This window comes from Nelusetta ayraudi, unplaced genomic scaffold, assembly GCF_046127955.1.
Source record: "Nelusetta ayraudi isolate G7.1 ecotype Tasmania unplaced genomic scaffold, CSIRO-AGI_Nayr_v1 ptg000019l, whole genome shotgun sequence".
NCBI classification, from domain to species: domain Eukaryota; kingdom Metazoa; phylum Chordata; class Actinopteri; order Tetraodontiformes; family Monacanthidae; genus Nelusetta; species Nelusetta ayraudi.
Window position 1 is genome coordinate 3,123,352 of NW_027466069.1, and position 24,448 is coordinate 3,147,799.

General features: G+C 49.2%; 1 protein-coding gene across 1 annotated transcript; it reads left to right on the forward strand.

Annotated features, from left to right (window-relative positions):
• Positions 1-575: 575 nt before the first annotated feature.
• LOC142888228 (voltage-dependent L-type calcium channel subunit beta-4-like) lies at positions 576-22,000 on the forward strand. The gene is made up of 14 exons (XM_076026360.1): positions 576-969; positions 14,267-14,386; positions 14,613-14,735; positions 14,827-14,948; positions 15,191-15,243; positions 15,547-15,566; positions 15,756-15,836; positions 17,202-17,260; positions 17,555-17,655; positions 17,854-18,005; positions 18,610-18,705; positions 18,822-18,992; positions 19,249-19,294; positions 19,373-22,000. The coding sequence occupies exons 1-13, from the start codon at positions 931-933 to the stop codon at positions 19,276-19,278; spliced, it is 1,167 nt and encodes a 388-aa protein (XP_075882475.1). The 5' UTR covers positions 576-930; the 3' UTR covers positions 19,279-19,294; positions 19,373-22,000.
• Positions 22,001-24,448: the final 2,448 nt, after the last annotated feature.

Consider the following 24,448-nt stretch of genomic DNA (forward strand, 5'->3'; position numbering starts at 1 on the left):
AACTGGGCCTGAGGTAACTATTGCAGCTTTGTCGAAAACCAACCAGATGGAATAAGAGTGTTTTTCCCATCTTTCCTGAGCCTGTAATGCAGGAGGGTGTGCGAACAATAAGCTGCCAGTTCCCCCAGTGAATGTTGCTGCTCTGTGTCTCTGGCAGCATCAGATACCTGAGCACAGTGGTCGATTGACCCCTAGAGGAGGGAGAGGAGGGTGTGTGTGTGTGTGTGTGTGTGTGTGTCTTGGTTATGTGGGGGAGAGGTGGGGTGTAAAGTGCTGGATCAGTGAAAATCGAGAATCCTCTCTGTGCCTTGTGTCTCCCTCAGTGTCTGGATGATGCAGTGAACATGTTCACACCACTTCTCTCTACGCCGTCAACTGTGATTTACTGCCATTCAAACAGTTAGGGGGAATAAAAGAGGACATTAAATCATCTTAAAACAGCAAGTTGGTAAAAAAAAAAAAAAAAAAAAAAAAAAGCCGCAGAAATTCTCTTGGGCCGAGGCGTGTGTGTGTGTGTGAGAGCGAGAGCGAGAGCGCGACCGCGCGCGCGCGTGTGTGTGAAAAGTGCGGCTCTTGCATAATTGATGAAGAGGGGGGAGACGTAATCTATCCATCCGTGTGTCCGTGCGCATGGCTCGGTGTGCAGCCATGGATCATCGCCGCGCCGCCGGGGCCGCACGCTGGAGGCTCCAGAGCGCAGATGCCGCCGGAGCTCCGCGTCCATGTGAGGGCGTCGAGCCGCAGCAGCCGAGACGTCGCCGCCGCCTCTCTGCCGACAGACACGCGATGCTCTGCTCGTAGACACAACATTTCATCATAATTTAAAAAAAAGAAAAAAAAGGAGAGAGAAAAAAAAAAAAGGGAAGCCGGCGCTGCCTTTCCCACCTCAACTTGGGGGGCTGCGCGGACAGAGAGCCCCGTTACCTGCGGATGTCCCTGACCAATTCCAGCGTCTTTCTGCTCAACGAGGTGAGTCAACTTGTTTTTCTTTTTTCAATCCTTCATCTTTTCTTTTGGCGATATATGTGTGTGCGTGTGTGTTTCCGTGCAGATGCACGCCTCGTCTAGCCCCCCTTTCCCCTCCTCCTCTTCTATCACAGAGCTTCCAGACATAAACAAGCGGCAGAGCTGCTGAGCAGTGTTGCCCTTTCTGGGAGATGGAGCCTATAATTAAATTAGAGCGGCTGATTTTCGGTGGGAGTCTCTCTCTTTTTTTTTCTTCTTCTTCTTCTTTCCACTTTGGATTTACGTGTAGAAAAACCCAGCGTGTTGTCTTGGCACTGAGTCCGTTTGTTGTGAAGGGAGTTTAAAATCAACATTCTGACTGGTCAGCTGCAGCAACACATGACATGTGGATCTGTTGGTTTTCCTCCTTTTGGTCGTGCGAAGCGCTTCTGGCTGTGATCTAGTGTTTTGCAAATAAAAGTTGCTTGACGTCTTCTTAGGCATATACGGATAAATAGATTTATTACTAATAAATTATGTGATGCCTGAAAAAGGTCTGTTGACAGAAACGTTGCACTATTAATAAGGAGTGAGAGCTGAACAGTGTGCGGGAGCTCCTTCTTGATTGTGTTTGACTCCTTGGGTGGCGCCCTCCTCCAACGCACCTGTTCCTTTGGGAGTGCTGAGGTTTCTTTATGATTACTAATAAATTATACAGGAAAAAAAACAGCCCTCGGATTTATAACTTTGCAGTGTTGATAGTTGTCATTGCCGTTGATGTCTTTTAAAAAAAAATATTATTATTTTAATGCAGACGTGCTTAAAGATTCCCTCTTGATGCTTCTCCGTCTCACCCCCGGCAGCTCGCTCAGCTCAGGGTGAACTGAAGCCTATCGTTTATAAAAGTGTGATGCCGGCAGAAGTGTTGAAAAGTGAAATGAAATGAGCAGAGTGGTGAGAATAGCAGCTATTTCAAGGTGACAGATGAACTCCCCTCTCCCCCTCCCCCCCAGAAGGACTGGCCAGGCACTTCTCTAAAGGTTGACGCCGAGCCACTGGTGAGAGGTGAGACAGTCCTTGATGCGGAACACCTCCGTCTGTGTCCCCACCACCCAGGGAGTGCATGAGAGGAGCTGGTGAAAAAAAAGGAGAGAAAAAAAGTGAGGAAAAAAGATTAAAAACCCGTGGGTTGCCAGCTGGGGAACAGGTCCCCCTACGAGAGAGGCGACATGATTGCAGCAAGTGCCTCAGTGTGTGAGACTGGTGGGGAAACTGTAGGGCGAATCAGATACATTGTCTTGTCAGCTCCTGACAAAAAAATCAAAACACTTTGCAATCTTTGGATTTGCTCTTAAATCAGCTGAAATAACGATGATGATGATGATGATGATGATGATGATGATGCTGGTGATGACAATGATTATCCCATATTCTACATAGTATACGTCGATTCTATTTTATTCTATTCCGCGGTATTCACTTCATCAGTTTTCTCGCAGAGTCGGTGAGAAGAGAGAAGTCCTTGTTCCATCTTTGTTCTTACTTCATTTCTCAAAAAAAAAAAAAAGCATGTGACACAACGGCCAGTTGTGACATCACAAAGGGCGCGCTCCGTTGCCTGGGTCCAACAGAGCGTCAGCTCCAGCAGGAAGGTACAATGCCCAGTTTTAGCTGTGAACACAGGGATAAGTATGCAGTTTTCTGGAGATCTAGTTGGGTTTTTATTTCTTCCCTCCCTCCTTCTCCCCCCTGCCCCCCCAAACCCTCTCCTCCCTTTCTGTTCAATAATTTATCGTGTGAGGCTGAGTCACTGATGTGGCACGAAAAAAAGAAAATCCACAGACCTTGAAATGGAGTGTGGGACCTTTAAGGAAGTTGCCCCGTCACCAGCTGAGTTATGGCCTGTATCCTTGCATTCGGATGAGGCGTTTTGTGTTCTTCCCTGTCAGTTTGAAAATGTCTTCTTTTACAAATACTAATATTGTCTGGGTGTTTTTTTTTTTATTTTTTTTTTATTTAATACTAGATTCAACTGATTTTTTTCTCACGGTTCGTCGTGTGGACAGATGCCAGTATTTACTTTGCACACTGAACTCAGCTGAAGCTGAGGCTTGGCTTGACAGCCTCCTTCATTTCACCCCCTTCTGACCCGTCTGTTTACCTTCCTCCCTCCCTCCCTCCTCCCCCTCATGGGTGGGGGAGGCGGGTTGTCTGCGTGGGAGCAGGAGGCCGCGGCTCGCACGTCTCCCAGCCGTCACCGGCGGATTTTTGCAGCGGCCCGGTGTCGTCTCATTCTCCTCAAAAAAAAAAGAAAAGAAAAGAAAAATCAAAACGCAGCAGCATCCCCGGCCCCCCTTAAAAATAGCCGCTCATACATAATGCACGAGCGGCAGCTCTGCCCACAGAGGCGCTTCACATGGGACAGAGCGGCAGACATTGCACTCAACGCTTGGGTGCAGCTCTGAGGAGAAGAAGAAGAAGAAGAAGAAGAAGAAGAAGAAGAAGAAGAGGAGAAAAAGAAGAAGAAGAGGAAGAAGAGGAGAAAAAGCAAGCTGCTCTGTTCCTTTTTCCATCTTTTTTTCGCCCGTCGCTCAGTCAAAGCTGCAGAGTTTAACTTTCTAAAACCTTTGTTTGTTCATGTTTTATTCAAATGGGAGCCATCATGCAGAATTCGACTGGCTGCCTCTTCTCTTTCTCTCTGTCTTCCTTCCTCCCCTTGCCAACAGTTTTCTTCAACCTTTTCCCCATGAATTATGAATCTCAGTGTCGCCAGAGTTCCTTGCAGCACCCGCAGCCCCGGTTCTAACGTCGGCGGCGGCGGCGGTGCCGCGTTGTTGTTATTCCCAGACTAAATCAAGAGTTGCTGGGGGTTTTTTCTACTCTTCCTGCTCTCTAATTTGCACACAAAGCCGACACCTCCTCCTCCTCCTCCTGCTGCTGATCGGGTGGATTTAAACATGAAGCTGCCACATGCGTGACGTGCACACTGTGTAGCCTAGCAGGTGTCAGCCCTGAGCCGCTCCCCCAGCATCCACTGGAGACGCCGCTGAGTGCTACTCCGGGGACGCTTCCACATGTCAGGCGGAGACAACTTACACGGCTCCCACGGCTCCTCGCCGCTGCCACACTTCCTCCCGTCCACCAAACTTTTGGATATTTTTTTTTTTTGACGTGCTGTGAAGTCCGCAGCGGCTGGGTTATGTAAGCGCCCCCCCCCCTCCCCCTCTCCCCCACGCCCCCCTGTCCACCTACTGGTGTGTTCACTTTCTCGGTCCTTCCGCAGGATCTGTGCCGCTGCGTCTGTTCAGTCAACGGAGGGGAATCTGAATCCCACGATGCATCATTTCTGGAAGCTCCCATGCAAAATGAACTTGACCAACGTTGAATGACAGTAGCAGAGCGCGTTCAGTCCTTCCTTCTCTTCTTTTGCTCGCTCCTTCGCTGAGAACAGTGTGCTCCCTCTGGGCAGCAGCTGTTTGTGATGTCATAAAGGGCAGTAGTGATATCTCACCTAGCTTAGTGGCCACACCGAAGGCCAGGTGATGGTCTCCTTTGGAACATAAGGAAGATATGCCAAAAAAAAACATAATTTTTCTGCAGGAGACTGTAAACAAAGGGCTAAATGTGCTTTTGTGTGTGAGGTTACGCCACTGACAAATAACCGTTTGAAAATTTGGAACTTTTAACGCTCCTGTACTTTGTGGAAAAAACAGAGAAAGCAGCTTAAAAATGCCACAAACCAGAGGAGGGAGGGAGCCTGAAGTGACCACAAGGCTAAAACATTGCTTTGGTTGCCTGAGTGCAAAACTCCAGCTCATTTTCACATCCCCTTTGCGGTGAATTGAACCTGATTGCATGGCGAGAGATTCGACCCAAAATCCAGCGAGACAGTGAGCTCCCCCCGGCTTGCGATTGCCGAGCTTGGAGCTGTGATCCCAAAAACTCCCGGTGGAGCGGCTGAGGTGGAAGAAGAAGAAGAAGAAGAAGAAGAAGAAGAAGAAGAAGAAGAAGAAGAAGAAGAAGAAGGGGAGGAAAGGCGAGAGAAGGAGGAGGAGGAGGAGAGGAGGGTGGGGAAGGATGTTATGCAGACTGAAGAGAGCCTCGGTGACGTAGCAGCAGGCTTGTGCGCCGAGGACGGTGGAGGATGGGAGAGGAGGGGGAGGCGGTGAGGAGGAGGAGGAGGAGGAGGAGGAGAGGAGGAGAGGAACGGTCTGCTTACAAGCAAACTACAGCTCGGCTCCAGTGCGAGCGAAGAGGCAGGCGGAGGCAGAGCGCACCATGACCGAGTAGCGGCCCGGCGAGCCGGCCAGAGGGACGGGGGAGCGCGCCGTCCGACCTCCTACCGAGTGAGTAAACCTGCCGCCCAGCTTTTTCCTCAGGCCAGAGCCTCTCCAGACGTGTGGGGAATGTGAGGAAACGTCTTGTTTGGAAGTGGGGTGGAAGCTCGTAAGAAGCAGCGGAGGGGAAAAGAAAAGAAGTCAACTCCGCGCGGCGTCGGTGCAGGATACGGGAATGGGGGGTTGTCGAGGGAGGTGGAGGGGGGTAAAGTTTGGAGAAATGGGAGTCTCGAGGTGGGCTGCGCTTCCCGAGCGCCGCCGGGCAAATTCCCGGTGTTTCTGTGGGAAGTCCGAGCGGTTGGAAAATCGAGATCTGAGGAGAAAAAGAAAGGAAAAGATATCTGGGCGCCGCTGTGTGACAGAGGCGGGCGGGCAGGCGGTGGCGATGTGGAGGTTGTGGGCATTTCCTCGCAGGCGTTCATGCCTTTTCCTCAGTCGGTGGTGGTGGTGGGGGTGGGTGGGTGCATTTGGGACCGCTAGGCTTCCTGTGTGGGGTCAATTAAATACTGCATGAGACTGAGCACTAAAAGCCTGTCCCGTGAGGAGTGAAGTGCTTTGTGCTTTTGTGTGTGTGTGTGTGTGCATGTGCGTGTGTGTGTATGTGTGTGTGTGTGTGTGCGTGCGTGTGTGTGTGCGTGCGCACGCATTCAAGTTTGCCTGCACTGGGGCATCAGTGTGCATTGCCTTGATTAAATCTGATGAACCGGCGACGTCGAGAGAGGCCAAAGATTCCAGTTAATCTTCTTTCCAAGATCCCGTTCTTTGTTTTTTCTCCCTCTCTCTCTCTTTTTTGACTAATTAAAGAGAAGCACAAAGGGCGAGAGGCTTTCTGAAAAGGCGGCCCGCATGTGTTGCAGATGCAAAGCTAAGCGTTAGGATGCACAAAATTGGAACACTTGTCCAAGTTTTCCATTTTATTTTAAATTTTTTCCGGGGAAAATCCAGCCTCCTCCAGCTGTTTTTTGCATTTTTTTTCCGACTCCAACTTCGGTGCTCCAACGCCTCTCACGCAGCTCTTCAATGTAAAGGTGGAGCGCGCGCATATGTAGGGCGCCATTACATATTGATAAGTCTGATATTCCTCCTGAGTTCGGCTCACCCCGCCGGCACAGGCGCAGCCAATTAGGGCCCTAGCCTCAAACCTCCAATGCCCCCCCAACCAAAAAAAAAAAAAAAATCAGGTCAGCCTCGACAAACATCTGATTTAATGAAGGATGCTGCTGCTGCTGCGGCGGCTGGTTCTTCTGCACTGTGGATTGCGGAGTTTCTGCAGCAGTTTGGGCCGAAGTCAGTTCCAGGGTGGTGGTGGTGGTGGTGGGGGGAGGGGGACGGGGGCAGCCCCAGAGGCCGAGGCCGAGGAGGCGCGGACGAGTCATTAGAGTCGCTGCCTGCCGACTGCGCACCGGTCGACTCATCCGCCGGCCGGCTGCATCACATCATCACTTTGCCCTCATTGCATCTGCAGCGCTTCTCTTCTCGGCGGGCTAATGCGAGGTGTCCGCTGCTCGGCTCCACTCTCCTCAGACCTACACCCTGGAGGGTGTGTGTGTGTGTGTGGGGGGGGGGCGCCCGTGTCGCCGAGCGAAGCTTTGCGCGGAAAGCGCTTTTTATTTATAGGTTGCCCGAGGGCCGATGGCCGAGCGACCATCTCGGGTGAACGTGGACGCAGCGGGCGGGCGGGCGGAGCTGCGTGGAGGTGGAGTATCACTCTAGGTCGGCTCTCTCCAATTGATCCAGAGAGGGGCTCTGGTTGCACCGTCAAGGGACCTTCACCCTTGCACAGGATGAAACACCTCAGGTCCCTGGACCTCCACACTGGGTGCACTGTAGAGTGTCCCGCTAAAAAAATAAATCTCCCAAAAACAGCTCGGCAAATTATTAAACCGTATTAAAGATTTCCTTCCGTCGATGCGTTTGTTCCTGCGAAGGGCCGTAAAGAGACTACGAGCTAAAAAAAGACGTTATGAAGCAGCGCCTGCATCATATTATCAAGGGGAACCAAACAACAGCTTAATGTAATATCATCCCCTTCCAAAGGAGACGAGAAGAAGAAGAAGAATAAACACACTGCATGGTTGTCGTGCATGTACGGTCACGACGAGCAGCTTGGTTCACACTCAGGGTGGGAAGTCACGGCATCGGTGGACACAGCCGAGTCTTCTTTTTATCCCTTTCTTGGGGGAGGGGGGGCGGGGAAAGATAGTTGTCAACCAGCTGAAGAGGAAAGGAAAGAGTGTGGAGAGGTGTGGAGTGGGGACTGGAGGAGAGCTGAGCTATATTTAGTCAGGCTAAAATAAACATAAAAATAATTAAACTGAAAAAAAATAAATAATTTGCAGCTCTGGTTGGTTCTTCTTGTTCTTTGCCACTGGCCGGCTCATTCTTACATCTACAATCTCTCAGGGCAGACAGCTGTAAACGATAAACACTTGATATTTTTTGTATCAATTCTCCACAATGCAGGATTTTGTAGTGTTTTATGTGTCTTCAACCACCATCCCTGCAACTCCCCCCATGGATCTTCTTCATTCAGAGCTGCCCTCTTTTCCCCCCAGTTTCCGCCTCTTCTCTTTTTACCCAATCTGTCATCGCTGCCTTCTATTCCTGCTGTTCCTGAACAGCCGCATCAAACGAACCGTTTTCTTTCCCGCTCCCCCCTTCTTCCTCTTGGCCTTTTGTTTATCTTTTTATTTTGAAGAAAGACTGCGGCAGCCTCCGGACATCTCTCGCTTTGAAAGCCCTCGCGGAGTGCACTTTAATTCTCGGGCAGGGGCATCAGAAGTTGAATGAGGGTGAGGGAGGGGGAGGGGGGGAGGGGATGAGGAAGGAGGGAAGGAGGGACGGGGCAACATAATGGCCACAAAGTAGGGTTCTCGGTGGCCCGGGGCGAGCCGGAGTGCAGCCATGCGGGCCGAGGAACAACAGGCCTCGCTGTCTCCGACAATAGAGACCTCTCGGCCGCCTCGTTAAGACGTCTGATGGACTCTGGATGGCCGCCTGCCTGCCTGCCTTTCTGCCTGCCTGCTGACTCACCGCTGCATCGTTGCTCCGGAGGCTCGGGCATCACGTTCCTGCGTGAGAGGTTGGGGGGTGCAACACTCTGCAGGCCTGTAACACTGCCTGCCTGCCTGCCTACCTCAGTTTATCTCCCCATCCTTTCCCTCCTCTCATCGTCTCCCGACCAGCCGGCGTCCTCCCGGTGTTCCGGGCGCCCCTCCCGAACCGACATCCCTCGTCCCTCACTGGTTCAACCCTCTGCTGCCCACCGTTGCCTCACCTGGTCCTCCTAGAGGAGCTGCTCAAGTGGCCGAGGAACAACGTCTACAGACTGGTGGCGTGGTTCTCGCTACTTAGCATGTCTTACATAACTGGCTCTCTTATTTTTAGATGTTCTACGGGTGCCCAAAGAGGTTGCTGGAGGGTGTGGGGGGTGCGTTCATGATAACAAGAGTTTTACGTTGGACCGGTGAAGTTGTTTTTAATGTGACAATGCATAAAATGCAGAGGATCGACGTCTCCGCGCCGGTCTATGAACTCGGCAGAGAGGAGGAAAGACAGCCGTTAACTGGTTTTGCCCGCTTCACTTTTCGGAAAGTGTGTAGCAATCAGCCCTTTGTGATGTCATAAATTTCAGTGAGGTTTCCCCAAAACCGACGGCAAAACGCGGGGAAGCTCCGAGAGAAGCGGGAGCAGTGAGCACATTTTCTTTGTGAGGCTGCAAACAGAGGGCTAAATACGCTGCTTTCTGGAGATTCAAAACCGCTAACCCCCCCCCAGAAATTGGCGTCCTATAAACAGGAAGTGACATCGGGGGGGCGTATAGCAACAGAACCTCAACCAGGGGAATGACCGGAGAGGAAGAGAAGAGGGGAGGAGGGGTGAGGAGGGGTGAGGTTGCTCGGATCCAGATGAAAACTCTGGTGTAACAGTATGCGGGCGTGTGCGCACCAGTGCTGCAGTAAGAGCATCAATTTTGTATAGGAAATGGCTGTTGAGGCGGCGCAGCAGCGTCAGCTGTGAAGCACTTAGGCTGAGCACCACCCTCTCCCTCCTTCCCGCCCTCCCCCCCTCCCTCCCTCCTCTGTAATGACGGGCTGAGGGGAGGAGGGTTCTGCCACGGTCTGTTTTTTTCCTCCCCCCCCCCCCCCCCCTCCTCCAACTCCTCCTCCTCCTCCTCCTCCTCCTCCTCCGATGTGATGGGGGAGAAGAAGATGCGAGCGCAGGCGGCACAAAAATGTCCGCCTCTGACTCGAGCGCCACAGGACTCATCTGCAACAAGGTAGCCGTCGTTTTCGCCCCCCCCCATCACTCCGCATGCACGAGTGCACGGGTCTCTTCTCTTCTCGTCCAGCGCCACGTCTGTCCTCTTCTCGGGGGGGGGGGTGCCCTCCTCCAATCTCTCATTGTTGTCCCCTGCTGTGGTTCTCTCACTTTTCCTGCATCTCGGAAAAGAAACGTTCTCGACGCTCCACCTGCTTCTCCTCCTCCCGCCGCTGCCGTGCAGCTAAGTTCTTGAATTTCAAAAAAATGCTTTTAACCAGCGGACCCATCTGTTGAATGTTGCAGTGGAGTCCTTTTGGGTACTTGCCCATTTGTTGATGAAAATTAAGACTGTGTTTTAAGCTGAGAAGCAGCACAAAGAGGAGACTGGGGCTGCAAACAGTGTGAACGCTGAGGACGTGCAGGGAGCTGGTTCGTTTTAGTGCACTAGCAGGGCAAAGCTACAGCAAGTGTAAAATTTTAATGTGATTTGAACGCGCACGTCATCTTCATCGGGTCAACTGTAAAATGCAGCAGTGTGGGTTTTTTTTTTTCTCGTGTAAGTTTCAGGAGGAGTTGCAGCCAGCTGCTCTTGAATGTTCTGATCAATGTGGATCAACAAAAGTAGAAATGAACTGTAAAATGAATTTGTAGCTGGCGGATGCGTTAATAAGCTTCGAGAATGCACTTCAAGGGATCGTCAGTGTGCGGCGCGGCGCGGAGAAAGGATCACGGCAAGCAATGCAAACTGGTGTGAAGATAACTTCATATACTAGCTTTACATTAATAAATATAATTCTAAAATTTTTTAAAAAAGGCCCTTTAAATTTTTTAAAATATGCAGGACTACAATCTCTTTGATGTCTGCCGATGGGTCGGGTGTGTGTGTGAGAGAGAGTGTGTGTGAGCACTATTTCCCACATCAGACACAGTTTCTGGCCTATTTTCTTGTCCACACCAAAGTTTTTTTTTCACTTACAGCTCACTGACTTATATTCTCCAGTACTGCATTGATGTTATAGATATTATTATTATTATTATTATTATTATTATTATTATTATTATTATTATAGATACATTATCTTCATATTTCACATGTGAAGAAAATATGAAACAGGCATGTGAGCCTGAGTTTAGCGGTGACTGACAAAACAAAAACCAAAAAAAAACCCCACACACAACAGGGTCAACATACGTGGCACATAATTATCCAGTGTTCGACATAGGAGGTGCGACAAGACAAAATCTTTTCCGTGAAGCACATTTGTATTTCATTGCAGCTTGAAAACACATCGGCAACATTTTGTTGAATTGTTATTTTGGGTGTCAACAGTAAAATCACATCGTTTTCGTAGAGAATCTCTGAGAAGTCATTTTCTGTTCCTGCGTGGTCTGAATTTAGAGAAGCTACTTGCAATTTTCAGCCTACTAGACCTCACAGAGAACAAAAAAGAGAATGAAAGAATTTTGCTAGCGTGTAGAACTCGTGGCATGTCGACATCTAGCTGAGACAGTGAATGTGTGCTGTTCTCCTGCTCCTTGTTTGCTGGCTGAGTACAAGATCATGCTAATACCCGCTAGCTTAGCTCACCATTACCGCGCAAATCAACCAAAACAAAATGAAATAAAACCAAAAAAAACACTGCAACAAACATAACAAACACTGCCTGGTGCTAACGACAGCGCAGCCTGCTAAAGTGTTTGCTTAAATGGTCATTTACAGCCAAATTGGCGCAGAAGACAAGATGACAAGCCCTTGCTAGAGTTTTGTGTGCTTACTTACTTGCTGACTCAAAGAAGGTTCAGTGGTGGTGGTGGTGGTGGTGCTGCTGCTGGTGCGACACTGCAGGCAGCCAGGTTTGTTTTGGTGTCTGCGCAGAGCAAAACTGCGCCATCCAGCGGCGGAATGACAGGTTTAGTGAGACCACTAAACCTGTCACCTGAATGTGAAAAACAAAAAGTTATTGCTCTCCCCAAGTTCTGTTTGCTTTTTAGCTACCACAATTCTGCCTGAACTTGATAACTCTTGAGGGCTGCAAAGGAAAACTCTTCTCATTCTTTGATTTTATTTGCTAAAAAAAAGAAAATATAGAACTGGCTCAACCGAATTAGATGAACAGAAAACATGCTTTGGTATTCATTCAGTATCATTTTGACATGTGAGTGTGTAATAATTTTTAGATTTAAAATAGCACCATAACTTTATTTTTTTTTTCTCTAGATTTGCATTAAAGCTTCAAATAAAGCTCCTAAACCACAAACCATTCATCTTATAATGCACTTATTTGCAGGGGAAAAAAACCCAAAACATCCATATGTAGAGTCTTTTCCTCATACCAGTTGCATCTTCTTAATTGGTCATTGTTTTTTTGTTGCTATTTTTTGTCATGTTTTCCCTTCCTAGGTGCACCAGTTAATACAGTCCCTCTGGAGACACGTTGGGATTTTGTAGGTTCCACTGACCTTTGCTGCCCGTGTTCGCGCCCCCTGCAGGATTTTAGGCTTTCAGGGTTTTCCGAGTGATTGCCGTCTTTGGATTTGACACAACACTCTTCAAAAAACGAAGAGAGCAAAGAGAGCGAAGATGGAGACTGGCAGCCCGTCAAGATCCCAAAGTAGCTTATACGGAATTTTTCCCATCAAACTGATGGAAAATTGAAAGAGTGTTCTAGTGCATCGGTGAAAACGATAACGAGGTGCTCTGCACTAAGGCAGCTCCGTCTGTGCGCCCGGAGAATATCAGCCCTCTTTATTCATCAGCAGAACTCCGTCTGCTTTAATTATTAGGTTTTGTTATGGTCCCTCCCCACTCCTCCGCCCCCACCTCCCTCTCTGCTGGTAGACTCTTCAGAGCCTGGCAGCCTTTTGATATTCAAATGATATCCACAAACTCTGAGTTGGACCCAGTTGAAACCTTTTTCTTTTTTTTTCTTTTTTTTTCGGGGAGGAGATGTGGATTGGGGATAGAAAGCAAAGCAGAGATAGAAGATGGAAGCGATGGGGAGGGGAGGTTTGATGGAGGGAGCGAAAGAAAAAAAAATCTAAAATGACGTTGCTGTGAGCTATATTTGGCCACTTTATGTGGGTGCTCCTGTCTGGTGTGTGTGTGTGTGTGTGTGTGTGTGTGTGTGTGTGTGTGTGCGTGTGTGTGTGTGAAGAGTCTCCCGTGCAGGCCAGCAGCCAGCTGGGACGGACTGCTGGTGGAGTTCTGCATTGCCTCCGTCGGGACCTTCTCATGTGTTTCGGCAGAGTTGTGGGTCTGTGTGCGGCACGTACTGCACGTCTGACTCACCCGAGAAGTGTAGTTGAGTTTTACTGCAAAGCCGCCCAAAAAATGAGAAGGAAAAGATAAAATGTCAGTTGAGATTCTTTGCGCAGTGTGTGTTGAGATGTGCATTTTGAATTGGAGATAAAGTTCAGAATTGCGTTCGGCCAAATGAACTTTTGTTACTGTGATGTCGTCCACGTTGCTGCGAGCCAAGCCGGCGATTTAAGCTGACACCATTTTATTTTGCAGGACAAGAAACAGAAGCTGTGGCTTCGTTCCATTTTCTTTTTCTTTGAAAAAAAAAAAAAAATCTGAAATATAATTAAGAGACTTTTTTTTTTCTCCGCTGAAAACAGTTTTATAATTTAACGTCCCACATACAAACATTTCACAGTCCCACATTATTTAAATTCTTTGTTTTTAATTCAGGTCATTCAGTTTAACAACAGCCCAAACGCTCCAGAAAACAGCACATTTAGCCCTCTGTTTAAAGCCTCCTGCTAAAACGGCAGGCTTGTAAGAAACTGAACCTGCGCTGTAAACTTCCCCTTTGTTGTACTTGGTTATCAGTGCCCTTTGTGACATCACGAAATACAGAGCAGGGCAGGTTTGCAGAGCTGCATGTCCTGGGGTGCAGACTTTCTGAAAACCTGGAGCGAGCAAAGCGAGAACGAGTCTGAACCGCAGGAACTGGATGAACCGACTGACACGACAGCAGGAAAATCTCCCAGCAGGATGACAGTCCAGAGAAAGAGGAGGAGGAGGAGGATGGGGGGGGGGGAGGATGAGGAGCGCGGCGCTGAAGTGGGAGCTTCATCAGTCGGAGCTCCTTGTTGTTGCTGTATTCGCTCCGAATCGTCAGCTGCTTTATTACCGAGACGCTGTGAACAAACATCGATGGCCGGGGACAATATTAACCTCTCCTCTCCTCCCCCCTCTCCCCATCCTTCCTCTTTCTATCCTTCCTCTCATCTCTGTCCACCATTCCTCCCCTCTCTGTCTATCCTTCCTCCTCTCTCTCCATCCTTCTTCTCCTCACTCTGCATCCTTTCTCTCCCCTCTCTCTACTGTTCTTCCCCTCCATCCTTCCTCTCTCCTCACTCATGTCTTTCTATCCTTCTTCTCATCTCTCTCCATCATTCCTCCCCCTCTCCATCCTCCCCCCTCCATCCTTCCATCTCTGTCCATCCTTCCTCTCCTCTCTCTCCATCCATCCTTCCATCTCTGTTCATCCTTCCTCCCCTCTCTGTCAATCCATCCTCCCTTTCTCTCCATCCTTCTTCTCCTTAATCTGCATCCTTTTCATTCCCCTCTGTCCATCCTTCCTCCCCTCTGTTTCCATCCTCCCTCCCCTATCCTCCCTTCTCTCCATCTTTCCTCTCCTCTCTCTCCACCTTTCCCCTCCCCTCTCTCCATCCCACCTCCCCTCTTACCGTTCCCCCTCCCTCCCTCCCAGGGTTCAGCCGATTCCTACACTAGTCGCCCCTCGGATTCCGACCTGTCCCTGGAGGAGGACCAGGAGGCGCCTCGGCGTGACGCCGAGCGCCAGGCTCAGCTGCAGCTGGAGAGAGCCAAGGTGAGAAGCCCAGAGGTCATAGGTCATCGCCTGCCTCTGCCTGGGGCGGCATCAGTTCCCAGTCGTCGGCACGTAAAGGGCTGAGTCATGTGCGCTCGCGGCCCATCGACTGGTTATCGACCGTTGCGGAGGCGAAGAGCCGCCGTTTTTTTTCTGCCCGCATCCTGAATGTCACTGTTTGTGTTTGCGTGTCTTGTGTTGTGTTGTGTTGCATTGCGCGCCGTAGTCCAAACCAGTGGCGTTTGCAGTCAAGACCAATGTGAGTTACTGCGGGGCCCTCGATGAAGACTGTCCGGTGCAAGGAGCCGCCATCAACTTTGAAACCAAAGACTTTCTGCACATCAAGGAGGTGAGTCCATCTGTGCAAAGTGAACACAAGGAAAAAAGAAGAAGAGCTTTTCCAGGCTGACAAAAGGGGATGCTTTTTTTGTGTGTGACAGAAATACAACAATGACTGGTGGATCGGACGGCTGGTGAAGGAAGGGGCGGACATCACTTTCATCCCCAGCCCGGTCAAACTGGAGGCCATGAGGATCAAACAGGAGCAGAAAGCAGCAGCCAGGTCAGAGGTCGCTGGGCTCTCTGCCACGGCTCCCTTCACTTGTCTCAGTTTTTTTGCCGTTGTCCTGATTCTTACAGGCTTTTTCCCGTCTTTGAAAAAAAACTTTCTTTTCTGGACCGCGTCGCTCTTTTTCTTTTTTTTGCTTGCTTTTTTGTTTTTTTGCGAGTCCTCCTTTTCTTTTCTAAATTGCCTCCTGAGGGGATTTCACGCATAATGAAGCTTTTCATTATGTCGCTCCGCAGGAAAGGAGGCAACGCTTCATCCGGCGGCTGGAGGTCCACCCCTCCATCTGCAGGTAGGCGCCTCGGCGGGGAGCCCTGCCACCGTGTCACTCGTGTGCTTCTGCCTCAAATCTGGGCCGTCGCGAAATGTGAAAATCTCTGGCAACATTGACTTCACCTCAAACGAGGCAGGATGGTTGGCTGTTAGCGGCTGTTAGCGGCTGTTAGCAGGCTGTTAGCGGCTGTTAGCGGCCGCAGCCTCACCGCGCCTTTCGTGGCCCTGCTGCCTTGCTGTCTTCCCTGAGTGATGACTTGTTGCTGTGGCTTTTCCTCTTCACGTTTCTCATGTGCTCTTCGTTCTTGTCTGCCCTTGAAAGCCAAACAGAAGCAGAAGCAGGTACGTACGTGCTCTGCCGTTTCACAACACACCCTGACTGCTTCATCTCACGTGTCACTGTGCATCATGCCGCTGCTGTGAGCGTGTGTGTGTGTGTGTGTGTGTGTGTGTGTGTGCGTCTTGAGTCAGTTTCATGTCCATGGTCGTTTGTTTCTCACTTCTACAAAACCTGTCGACGCTACTTTGCAGACTGAACATGTTCCTCCGTATGACGTCGTCCCCTCCATGCGGCCCGTGGTGCTGGTGGGGCCCTCGCTCAAAGGCTACGAGGTGAGGCAGAACTGTTTTATTGGATGGAGCGTGGGTCAAACCGTGTCAAGATCACATTAGCAACTGCGTTTTGCTGTATCCGCGGCTAGCTGCTAGCCGCCATAAGCGGCCTGACTCTCTAGCACGCTAGCGTTTACATTTGCACATTGGAATTTCATGCAAAAAAAACGAGTTTGTACGTGAAACTTTTCACATGTGCATTGCACAAAGCAAGAATCTGAATCTCCCTGAACTGCACCTTCCTACCAGCTGCTCCGTGCACTATTTTCCATGCCCGGTGAGACACCACACCTGATTAATTGATAGAGAAATCTTGTGTGTTTTGAATATTTTTCTCCACCTCGCTTCCCTTTAACTGTGCAGCATGCGCAATGAGCCACTTGCTTTGTGTATGTGTGCGTGTGAGCGTGTGAAATATTTATGACTCGGCTGCAGTTGCCAGGCTTTGGGAGGCTGGGGGTGGGCGGGGTGCTCCAGTGGTGAGCATCAGCCTGCCCTCGTTCACTTCCTCTCTTCTTCTTCTTCTCTCACTCTCATTCTCCTCCAGCTCGCACGGACGAGCTGCTGTGTGCGCAGACCCGGGTTCGGCACTGCTGTTGTGCAACGCTGACTTCCCCCTTTTTGATTTTTAATGCACTTTCTCTCGAGAGCAAAAGAAAAAAAAAAAAAAAAAAGCCCCCTGTGCACTTCATCCCTCCGTGTTTTTTTTTTTTCAAGACGATGTGAACGCTTCACTTCACCCCCGCAGCAGGCAGCGTGCAGAACAATTACGCAACTGAACACACGGCGACCCCCCTAAGTCATCGCAACCCCAAGTCATCCCTCCCTCTGTTTATAGTCGCAGGCCCGATGAAAGCCAGCTAGCAAAGTGAGCTAACGTGGCAGCTGGATCCCTCAGTTTCTAATCTATGAATCTGAGAATCCATTTCGCTACCCTTCCGGAAGAGTTTCCAGTCTCAGGTCTGCACTGGGCTTTCAGGGCCAATTGCCTTCTTCTAGTGGGGATTCCGGGAAGCAGCGGTGCTAGGAGCAAAGTATGAAGGTGCTAGCGCTACCTGCATAGCCCCACGATGAAGACGAGGGGGACACACAGGAAGTGACTGTGAGCCGGGCTGCACGCACGAGCGGCTCTTCTATCAATCCAGTTCTATTTGTTCCAGCCCAGAAAAACCTAGCAGTGGCTCCCTGCAGTTTCTCAACAGCAGATCTGCCAAAGTTGGCATTTCCAGTGAAAGGTTAAAAGGATCAGTGGAAATATTCCAAAGGCATTGTTTTTTCAACGTGTCTCCTGGTGCTTGAGGCCTCGCTGTCTCCGTCCTCTTTGTGTTTCACCGCTCTCTACACTTCTTCCGTCTTGTCACGCAGGTGACCGACATGATGCAGAAAGCCTTGTTCGACTTCCTCAAGCACAGATTCGACGGCAGGTGGGTGGCTCCATCTCTCCCTCTCTCCCTCTCTCTCCCTCTCTCTCTCTCTCTCTCTCTCGCTCTCTCTCTCACTCTCTCTCCTGCACAAGCGGCCGCGCATCACGTTTCACGGTCGATGAGACGCGGCGACGGCGACTTATTTTTAGTCGGAACAGCGCGCAGCTTCATCACAACGCGTCCTCCGAAACGGAGCAGCTGCAGACGCTGATGTGATGAGACGCTCCTCCTTGCCTTTCTTCCCTTCTTCCGTCCTTCCTTCCTTCCTTCCTCCCTTCCTCCCTTCCATCGCAGGATCTCCATCACACGGGTGACCGCCGATCTGTCGCTGGCCAAGCGCTCGGTGCTGAACAAGAAGGCCATCATGGAGAGATCCAACACGCGCTCCAGTCTGGGTGAGGAGCGTCTCTTTGATCCTTGTTTTCCAAATAAAGATGAAAAGGAAGAAGGAGAGAAAAAGAGCGACTTCTCAGATAAAAATAGAAGCTGTGTTCATGTCAAGTCTGCGCTCAGTTCAAGAGACGCCGCTGAGTTACATGTGAAAATTCAACCTGTCTGTCTGTCTGTCTGTCTGTCGCTGTCCCACCGGGCAGCCGAGGTCCAGAGTGAGATCGAGCGGATCTTCGAGCTGGCCAAGTCCCTTCAGCTGGTCGTCCTGGACGCAGACACCATCAACCATCCGGCGCAGCTCCTCAAGACGTCTCTGGCTCCCATCGTCGTCTACGTCAAAGTCTCCTCGCCGAAGGTGCAGCAGCACAACACCTTGACTAACGCTTGCGTCCGGGAAGTCAGCAATTATTTAGAGAAAATGAACCTTCTTTTGAGTCTGTGGTCTTATTTTAAAAATGTTTCTTTTTAACATGAAAATTGGCTGGAACTGACATATTTTAAGTGACTGCTAATGCAATGTGAGAAGTTTCCTCCGAAAAGTCCCATAATGATACATTTTTGTCTTATTATTGTTTTTCATTCTGGACTGCAATGTAGCAGCCTTACACTGAGACAGGTTATAGATCTCCAGAAAGCAGCACATTTAGCCCTGTGTTTATAGCTTCCTGCTGCAACACTTTGATCTTTGCTCCCGGCTAAAACTGATTTGTTGTTGGACCTTCGAGGCAGGTTTGTGAGGGCGGTGCACCTCAGTGAGGTTTCATCCCAAACAGAGGGGAGACGTGTCGGCGTCATTTGTGACATCGCAAAGGGCTAATTTCCAGAAGTGTACAGTTTAGGACAGTGTAGTTTCATTCTGCAACGTGGAGCTCAGTGACAGGCTGGAAAGATGGTCTGGATGTTGTCGCGAGAGAACATTGTTGAGGTTTCCTCCAATGTGTGGGGCTCTGATTTCACAGGTTCTTCAGAGGCTCATCAAATCTCGGGGAAAGTCACAAAGCAAACACCTCAACGTCCAGATGATGGCAGGGGACAAGCTCGCCCAGTGTCCGCCTGTACGTCTCTCACCCACAATTATACATAGAGATAGCGCGGTGAAACTTTTGCTCATCCTCTTTTTTTAAAGAATATTTTCCTCATCCTCTCTTTGCTCTGCTGTGAATCTCGTCAGGAGATGTTTGACGTCATCCTGGACGAGAACCAGCTGGAGGACGCGTGCGAGCACCTCGCTGAGTACCTGGAGATCTACTGGCGCGCTACACACCTGCCCTGCTCCGCCCCCGTTAACCCCTTACTGGACCAAAGTGTGGTGACTCCGCCCTCGGCCAACTCCAGCCAACAGGTAGCAAAAAGAATACACGCTGCCAGCCAGTCTAGTTGCCTTAACGTATCCTTCACCACTACTTCATGAGCTGGATGACTGAGGACCTTCACGAACGTGTTTAATGAATGCCAATCGGGCCGTTTCATATCATCCTTTGACTTGTTACTATGTGTTTTTATCTTAAGGTTCTGTTATGATTGCATCCCTACTAATGATTAATTTCATTTCCAACTAAATGACTAATTTTAAATTGTCACCCCTTTTCTTAATCTAGTTTTCTGAGACTCAGGAGCTGATAGAATGAGAAATACAAGACGTGGGTAAGTTAAAGAAAGAAAAAAAAAAAAAGCTTATTTCTTTAATTGCTCACCTCTAAACCTGTCCCGCCTACTCTGCAGGAGCAGCCCGTGCTGTCTGCTGGGGTCAGATCAGGAGGTCATAGAGCACCGGGACCAGGGCGCCACCAGGGGGCAGCAGCAGTGCTCATCTCCCCTGAAGTCAACCAGTCAGCCAGCCAGCCAGCCAGCACTGTCTCTGGCCACCTCTGGGATGTGAGAGAATATTCCGAGATGATTGACGGAGCACAGGCTGGTTAGCTGGAGGAGATGGTGGCGGGGGGGGGGGGGGATTGAGACAAACAACAACAACCAAAACGTGAGGCCAGAAGGCGCCTACTACTCACTACTGCCCCCAGTGGCCCCTGCTCCCACCACCACGCCACAACTCAGGGCCGCTACAGCTGCACACCTCCTGGTAACACAAGCCAGCACAGCAGTGCAATCGCTGCACGACGCCCCGCCCACACCGCCGACAACCCTCCTCCCACGTTTACCTTGCTCCCGAGAAACCTGCCCGAGGTCACATGACACACACGAGACAGGCCACACTTAGGGGCCGCGCCAGACAGGTAAATGCGGCTCATAAGTGTTTTGAAACTCCGAAAGGGGGTGATAGCATGTTAGCATACAGTACTGTAGCACACAATACAGGTGTTCACGTTATACGGTTTCAACGGTTTTGTTCTCCCTCCCTGACGAACCTGGCTCCCCCTTCTGGCCAAAGATTGCAGAGCGACAGGAAACTGTACGTCTTCCACCCGTGCAGCTCTCTGTCAGCCGCTGCTGCTCCCTCGCCAAATGTTTCCCCTCAGTGCACTTTTCTGATCTATCGTCTCCTTGGTTTATCCCCCGCTCGCTTCCTCTGCTGTAAATATGATCAGTTGTTTTGATTTGTCCCTCGCCGTGGTTGCTCGCAAAGTACTCAGCAGGAATGCACCGCTCATGCTCGTCAAGCACAGGTTTATACGCATCTTTCGTCACTGCCGTGAATGTACGGGTTGCCGTTCCATTGGCGCAGAGTTTTTTGTTTTGTTTTGTTTTGTTTTGTTATTTTTCTTTGACAACAGCTGGTAGCAAATCAGTCAACTGGCAGCGAAACCTTAGCTCACTGTCCAACAACAACTGCGTCTCTAGGCGTCAAACGTAGGCCCGCTTGTCTTCCGGTGTACTCCAGTAAATCACACTTTGCTATCCGAGGTCGAGTTGAGTTGAACAGCAGGAGCTTCACGTTTCTTCTGCCTTGGTGAGAGAAAACACCTGCACTTTACCACCATTTTTTTTTTTTTTAGCCTCCAGTGCTTCTGCAGACTATGAGTAATACTACCATAATCATCAGACATAAACAGTTATCACAATATGCATGTGCACTTACAGTGTGAAGAGCGCCCTCTGGAGGGATATTTATGTCATTCCTATATCCGCCACAGCTCATATCATGTTCATTACGGACAGGCTGTGCAACATATACAGGACAGAAAAATAATGATAACTACACTTAATCCCAAAATGTGCAACATCCACTTACCAGACTACTTACATGTCTTCGCTGCAGAAACCAAAAGCCTCATTTAACCTCACACACATTGTCTCATTTGGGTCATCGTCTCAATCGTGTCTTCATGCCTTCAGTTTTATGTTTTACCTAAAAATGAATTCAGTCTGTTTCAGCAAGCACTTGAGTTCCAGCTGTGTAAAACTATGGACATAATCGTCTCACAAGTGTAAATAATCAAATATATGTGCATGACCTGTAGTAACATCATAAGGGCTTTCTTTTGTTTTGTTTTGTTTTTTCAGTTTTCACATCATCATCTCATGAATCATTCACGGCAAATCAGCCACAATTAAGCTTAAGATTAGCAAGACTGCATTGTACATACTGCATTTTCAAATCATTATAATTAGTAATTGTATTATTTGCAAATGCCGACAGAAGTTGCAGGGCATCGGTCACACTACACAAGCCTTTATTAATAAATGCCTCTATATCCATGTCCATTTTTTATGTTAATATGATCCTGCACTGCTGTTACTTAGGACCACTGTAAAGTTTATTTTCATCAGCACACTTTCAGCTTTGAAGGACCAGATATGACATACATAACATATACTTGACTAAACACTGATAGCACAGAACCTACTTAGGAAATAAAAACATATATGTATCTATATATACATAAATATTTATATATCCGCTCTTTCTGTTTGTTTCATTATGATTTCTGGAAATTTCTACCAAAAAGTCAATGATTCTTCGGATGCCCAAAGCACAATGTTTTCTTCTATTTGTCTATTTTTTTTTATTTTTTTTTTAAATAATTGATTTTGTTTTTGTTTTTTTCTTATTGTGTTTCACTTGCCTAAATTCTGTACGCAATACAAAGTCTAGCATTGGCAGGACACTTGCTGAGACTATCAGAATATCTCCTGTGCGGAGGCAACGTGGGGCGTGGGGGAAGAATTGCACTACTTTCATTTGTATGTCTGCTTTATGATGCAATAAGTACAAAAAAGAACGTCGTGCTGTACTCACCTCCGACCGAGCTGAGCGAGACGCCCGCCGACGATGTCAACGTTTCACACGATTTTCTGACCATGTCTGTGGCTGATGTGTACAGGGTGTATCTTTTGTCAATAGCACACTGGAGAGAGGCGAGGTGTGAATAAAACACTGTCAGATTTAAAGAAGCGGCCCTGTCTGTTTTGTTTTTTTATTGGTCTTTGCTGTTATACAACGCCACCAGCAGGGGGCGAGGGTTGCACGTGTTGGCTTTTAAGTGCAATGGAGGCGTGACTGCAGTGCAAGAGGTGGGGAAAAGGTGTATAGATCGTTTTAAAATGTGCTATTTTAAAAAATCAGTTTCCCCCCAAAACAACCAATAATCAGTGAAAACAAGCACTGTTTCCTCCTGATATGCAGCTGATTTAACCAGATCATTAATATGATGCAGGTTTTGGGGTTATTGTTGAATTCAATGGACACAGGAATTCACTTTTTGCTCAATTTGTGTCTTATATCTGTCAGTGAATTGATCAAAGATCTGCCCTTTATGACATCACAGAGAGCATGTATAGCTTATTGACACCTATCCTGGGCAGTGGCAACACTCTCTGCCAGGTTTACGCCCCCTTCAGAGCATGTGGAAGGTCCAACAAGGCAGGCAAGGTTTTAGCAGGAAGCTATTTTGAGAGAGGCTGTAAACAGAGGGCTAAGTATATAGTTTTCTGGAGATGTCCAGATGGATTCTTGAAAGTGAAACAAAAAACAAAACAAAACAGGGTGATAACAAATGTCACTGCTGATGGGTCACAGAATCACTTGCTTCCATCTAACATGAGTCAAGTCCCGCTGACCCGTTTTGACGTTGGGTGAAGTGGAACAACAAGTCCCTATTTTACTCCAGGTGACCTGGAACAGTCCCATGTTTGGAGTGTCCACACCAGTTTTGGCTGCACGGCAAAACGCAATGTTTTCGGGCAGCAACAAAATCAGCCTTGACCTGCTTGTTGGACTCGAACCCGCACCACACCCGCCACCACAGCGAGCTCACACACTGACTCATCAGTTCAGTCACTGCAGCTCCCACCAGCACCTCTGCTAACACACACACACAAGCATCTGAGAGGGCTTGTTTGCTTCCCTGCCACTCGCGCACGTTCAGTGTGAGCGATGCCACGCTCGAAACCCGACGTAACGACACCATCTGCTGCCGGGGGAAGCGCCTCGGTTCACGTCGGGCACTAGGAGGGAGAGTGACTCAGCAGTTGGTCCGAGACTCTGTGTCGACTGTCGCCTTCCGCCCCCGAGCCACTGGATGATAATTCATTCTTTAAAAAAAAATCACTGCTGCCCAAACATGCGTACAACAAGCGTGATGCTGGTGGGGCTCTGCCCTCCCCGCTTCCCGTCCGGTCGTGCTGGAAGGTGTCACTTTATGCCTTATGATTATTCACGGCCACATGTCTCTCTGAACGAGCGGCCACGCAGCTACACACTCGCACAGCTGCTGATAAACCTTCAGTTCTCGGGGAGGTGACGGAAAGTTCACGTTCTGCGGCATTTTCTGTCCAACTGTTTTTTGCGTCCTTCTCCGGACTCACCTTCAAGCCAAGTTTTAGGGAGGGGAAATATATCCCGCCACTGTTTCACACGTTCAACACACCTGTTACACAAACGCTGGGGCAATACTTTGTTTTTAAAAGGTCACAATCTGAAATTTGACTGTTTCTGCTTTGACTTCTGCTTCTGACTCCAGAAGAAAACGAGGTACAGGACACACAGACAGGGAGAAAAGGGGTCAAAGGTCATGTAATTCTGTCCCAGTCATGTCTGGCACAGGTATGCGGGCACTTTATCCGCTGAAACAAAGCAAGGCTACTTTGGAATGACTCTCCAGTCTGTCCTTGCTTGAAATTCTGCAGGCCGAAGACAGCACCCACACAGACACAGGGAGACCACTGTTGCCCTAGATTATTCTATAACTTTCTTTTATGAGAAAGAAAGAGAATCAATAATGCCAAAGACTTGTTGGGCACATTGTCTTTTATCAGGAAGAGGGGTCGTTGAACGACACAGACGAAAAGCAACTTGCGTCGACCTGTTGGTGCAAACGGTGAGATTGGAAAACGTCTTTTAGCCAACAAGCCAGCACACAGCGAGCAGACAGCAGACAGCCAGCAGAGCGCCAGGCGAACAGGCTAATTGACTCTTATCATTTTACTTCCCTGTTCCCAAACAAAGACCTGTTTGCAGTTTTCATACAGTAATAACCGTTGGCTGGCAGAGGGAGGTGATGGGAGAGGCAGCATGAGTGTGAGGTGCGACCTCTGACATGACCCCTGTGGGTGTGGCCTCACGCCATCCCCCAGGTCCTCTGTCCACACGGTGAGAAGAGCCACACCAGCCGCCCATTGATCAGCGGGCGCGTCTTTTGTTTTAACAGGCCGGGGAGGAAACCTGCTTCGATACGGCAGCAGCAGCAGCAGCAGCAGCAGCAGCACACAATGCTAATGTTGACCAGACAAAAGTCAATTAACCCTCCGCATTCTGAGATATCCGTCGCAAAGAGCCCAGCCGGGGGGCTTTTTGTTTATTTATTTATCTTGTTATGTGGATCAAATTAAGTTGAGCCTCTC